This window comes from Notolepis coatsorum (assembly GCF_963971535.1).
Source record: "Notolepis coatsorum genome assembly, chromosome: 13".
Classification (NCBI taxonomy): Eukaryota; Metazoa; Chordata; class Actinopteri; order Aulopiformes; family Paralepididae; genus Notolepis; species Notolepis coatsorum.
Genome location: NC_140177.1, coordinates 54,476,121 through 54,481,126, shown reverse-complemented (window position 1 = coordinate 54,481,126; position 5,006 = coordinate 54,476,121). Strand labels below are relative to the sequence as shown.

At 43.2% G+C, this 5,006-nt stretch overlaps 1 protein-coding gene across 1 annotated transcript; it reads left to right on the top strand.

The window, feature by feature from the left end:
• The first annotated feature begins 1,551 nt into the window (after nucleotides 1-1,551).
• On the top strand, nucleotides 1,552-3,661 carry foxc1a (forkhead box C1a). The gene has a single exon (XM_084327505.1). The coding sequence runs from the start codon at nucleotides 1,782-1,784 to the stop codon at nucleotides 3,198-3,200; it is 1,419 nt and encodes a 472-aa protein (XP_084183631.1). The 5' UTR covers nucleotides 1,552-1,781; the 3' UTR covers nucleotides 3,201-3,661.
• Nucleotides 3,662-5,006: the final 1,345 nt, after the last annotated feature.

Below are 5,006 nucleotides of genomic sequence, written 5' to 3'. Positions count from 1 at the left end.
ATGTAAGGAGAAACCGGCGGAGCACCAGGCGAGGGCACGGTCATTTAATTAAGACGACCTGTAGGGGATTAGGGTGATATTGTGACCGCAACTTTGCCTCACAATGACCATTAACAATTTCATGCATACTTGCCGTTAACAGTCGGTTAATATAGGCCTGCCTGTCAACCGTTATTGAGCATATCTAAAAGTTTTGCTCAAAAAGCCCACTTTCTTTGACCAATTGTCCTATGTTAAAACATTTGTAATACACGAAATCACAAATGTATGCCTGACAAACATTTATTAAATAATCATAGCTTTGGCTTTGTTCGACTAGCTTACTCCACATTTCCAACATTAGGCTATATTTTGTAGCACTTGGGTGATAATTTGCGAGCCTTGTGTGTGTGTTGTTGAACATTTCCAAGTTTCCAAAATAGAATGGCAATGCACCATGTTCACAAGATAAATATGATCACATAATTTTTTTGTAATTGTTATTATGTTATATTTAGATTATACATGTATATTGATCAATAGATCTAAATACTTAACACATATAGTATATATTTCAGTTAATTCACTAATGGCACAAAAGCGACCGTGAACATCAATCGATAACGTTAGGCTTTTTGTAGCCATTTGGACATTTAGGTGAAGAATGCCACATGGTAGGTGTCATGGCCATACCATTTGGCTCTTTCTCGTTTAATCATTTTCTTGAATAGAGTAAGCTCTCACACCTTTAGCAATTCTGAACCCAAACTGCTTTAATTCCTTCTGTAATGAGATCGCACATACCGCCCACTGCAAGGGGAGCGGAGCGCTTCGTGGCGCTTTGATCCTGTGGTGATCTGCTCCCTCCCGGTGTTGATTGAGACTTTTACTAACAGCCAGCGTTAATAAAGCATCGCATTAAAGACGCGACATTGGAGGAAAGCCTTGGGAGATTATTACCTCAAAATAAAATAAAAAAATAAACAGTTGTTGACAAAGTTGTTGACAAATACAAATAATGCCACAGATAAGGTTTCATCGACCTTATCAAATTCAACTTTCTTATATGGAAAGACTACAGCATGTATACAATTGAGCAGGGCCATCTTTGCGCAATATCCGACTTGCCTATATGAATTACAGTCTATGAATATATCAGTGGCTCAGTTTTGTACACATTAATGTAAATACGTTACATTTACCCTATACGTTTGGCTGAAAAGTTGCCTATTTTGGGCCCTATATACTTGGCAAGTGCAGGGCAGCTTTATTTTGAAAGTCTGCGGCAATATGCAGGCCAAGGTATATACGATTGTGTACGTGAGCTGCGCTCTCACATCTGAAGACTTGGCTGGAGTGGGCTGGGAGTTACCAACACCTCCTCCTCTGGTTTTTCTAAAAGCCGTGTGTGTGGCCAGAAGCTTGTTCCATTTCTGTTCTCCCGGCGCGGCCTGACTTCTAATTGGATGGCTTGGGTTCATCTGGGGAGGAGCTCCACTGGCAGCAAAAAAAGGAGGAAAGAATTTAACTGCGCAAAAGTCTTGTGTGTAGTGACGGATGCCCAAAGTTGCAGAACTTTTTCAATGTGTGCTTCAGAACATAGAGATGGGAACAGCTTGAGCACCACTCAGATCCTACACAGCGCACGGGTATAGACATTTGTTGTTTTTCTCAGTGAGACGACGGGAGCTGTGTGATTTGAGCGCCTCGGCTTTCAGAGAGGGAACAGTGGAGCTCTCCGGCTGCGTATTTTGGAGCGTTCTTCTCTCCGGATCAAAATTGAGCACCAGTGGGGAGAAGACATGCAGGCGCGCTACTCCGTCTCCAGCCCCAACTCGCTGGGCGTCGTGCCTTACATCAGCAGCGACCCGAGCTACTATCGGGCCGCTACCGGTGGAGGCTACAGCGGCATGCATACGGCACCGATGAATATGTACTCTGCCCATGACCAGTACCCTGCGAGCATGGCGCGGGCTTATGGACCGTACACCCCACAGCCGCAGCCGAAGGATATGGTCAAACCCCCGTATAGTTACATTGCGCTCATTACCATGGCTATCCAGAACTCGCCCGACAAGAAGGTGACCCTGAATGGGATTTACCAGTTTATTATGGAAAGGTTCCCATTCTACCGAGACAATAAGCAGGGATGGCAGAACAGTATCAGACACAATCTGTCTCTGAACGAGTGTTTTGTCAAAGTGCCCCGTGATGATAAAAAGCCAGGCAAGGGGAGCTATTGGACGCTGGATCCAGACTCGTACAACATGTTTGAAAACGGGAGCTTCTTGAGACGGAGACGACGGTTCAAAAAGAAGGACGCGATGAAAGAAAAAGAGGATCGTTTGCAAAAGGACACGCCGTCGAGGCAACAGGGCCGGGATCAGGAGCAGCCGGTGCAGGGCTCGCAGCCAGTGAGAATCCAGGATATTAAGACCGAGAATGGGAACGCGACACCACCACAGGCCGATTCGCCCTCCTTGAGCACTGTGCCCAAAATAGAGAGCCCTGACAGCAGCAGCAGCATGTCCAGCGGTAGTCCACACAGCATCCCCTCCAACAGGTCTATCGGCATGGACAACACCGAGCAGCACCATCATCACGGCCAGGCCCCGGCGCAGGGCTTCAGTGTGGACAATATCATGACCTCTCTGCGTGGATCCCCACAAGGAGCCACCGAGCTCGCCCCGAGCCTCGTCGGCTCTTCCAGGACAGGTATAACACCGTCTTTGTCCTTAAACTATTCCCCGAACCAAACGTCAGTCTATAGCTCACCCTGTAGCCAAAACTCTATCTCCACTACCTCGAATGCAACCTATCATTGCAACATGCAAGCCATGAGTTTATACGCCGGAGACAGATCTGGCCACCTAGCTCCAAGTACCGCCGTGGATGAGACGTTGCCAGATTACTCCATCACCACCACCTCATCTTCTCTGGGCCATGGCAATCTAAACTCTGGGCAGGAGGGCCACCACCCCCACCAAGGGCGACTTACCTCATGGTACCTCAACCAGGCCGGAGACCTAGGCCATCTGGGCACAGGCTACCCGGCACAGCAGCAGAACTTCCACTCTGTGCGCGAGATGTTCGAGTCCCAAAGAATTGGCTTGAATAATTCTCCAGTGAACGGGAATAACAGCTGTCAAATGTCCTTCCCTCCTAGCCAATCAATCTATCGCACTTCGGGAGCTTTCGTGTATGACTGCAGCAAGTTCTGACCAAAATAGGCTATGTTTTCATGGTGTTTTACTCTTTCAATAAATCCAGCGAGCTGTTTCACTCAACTGCCCCTACGACGGACTAATATGAGACAGAATACACAAACAAAAGACAGAAAAAGACTTGATCTTGGTTTATGAACAGTCAGTGTTACTGCAAATAACACGTAAGTCTCTATTTGCTTTTGTGACTTTATATTATGTTAAGAATATGTCAGTTTTTCATGGACATATTATTACGTGTAAATTGCATATAGTAATTTATTTCTAAACTGTAGCCGGATATAATGGACCAAACACCAAACAAGTGTTTCTAAATTGAATTGCCTTAATTGTCCGAAAATGTTCCATTATAAAAGAAAAAAAGGAACATGTATATCGCCGTACTCTTTCAAAGATTCTTCTTTTGTTGAAAAGTATTCTGAAGGAATTGCATTGTTTGTTTAATAAATTGTCATTTTATTTGAGTTTAAGGTATACGCCTGGTTTCTTACAACCTCCAACATAGGCTCACTGGGAGTTGTGTAGGCTCATGGCGCCAGTTCGTTTTGTGTGGGTGGCAACGAGGCCTGCAGATTTGACCCTCTGCTATGCTCGGGGTGAGGGTTGTGGCTTATAGGTTATTTTCTTAAATGCCACGCGTTTGAATAATGGAAGTCTCAACAGGACTAGTAATGATTGATGGAGAGATTTGAATTCTGACATAGCAACAGTAATATATAACTTTACGGATTTGGGTTGAAGGCAACATATTTTGAATGGAGACACGACGGAGCATAGCCATACATATTTATCCAGATTGAATTACTTTACAATTGTTAAGAGTGGTAATACAAAAAAAATTTATTCACTCCCATCAACAATGTCGTTTCTGATGGCTCAATGGCCCATTGTGAAAAAATGGATGTAGCCAATTATATCTGAATAAGCACATGTGAGGTCAACAGCATTAAGACGTCCAAAATAAACAATAAAACATATATCGATTAATCATTTATGTGATTTAGCTACGTTGCATTTATTATTAGATCCCATATACACATTTGATGTGTTAAAACTATAGGCCTGTATTATCAGACCGGGACGATCTTGTGACTTCATCTTGACCCGAGGCCCTCTTGACTCATAACATTCGACGAAGTGAGTCTGGTGAAGTCCACACAGCAAAAACTTTGTTTTGGATAGCCACGTGTGTTTACAAGCGCATTCCAATGCTTAGTTAATATCATACCACGCATACCATAGATAGTTTGGTTGCCACGTATATTTGGATGATTGCGTATACTAAACAATTTAAAATCACAATAGGATGTGAAGCTACACAATAGTTGAGTAGTATTGCCATCTATTTTCTTTATTGCATTATAAAGTGGCACGTGTCTCTATACCCTTCACAAAGTCTATATTAACACATTATAAAACACAAACAAAAAACGCCAGAAACAACAGACTCGTATTGGCCAGTCTATGGAAAACCAGCCAAGGTGTTTGTCGATTAGTTTGTTTTATCAGTTGGTCCACTTTAATTGACGAGATTAAGGAAAGGGCATTATTAATTATTCAAATGTGTTCGTATAATAACACCATATTACACCCCTTTATAAGGCACTAACACGGCGCTTAATTGAATTGCATTTGACTATAGGCTTCTAATTTGAGAGATAGGCTGTAGTCAAACCCTTCTCTCTCATCCTGACATTCAATGTGGGCAGCATTTATCATTTGACATTATTGCAAATATTGATTAAGCTCATGCATTTACATACATTTTTTAAGCATTTGCCTATCTCCACATAATTCAAATAT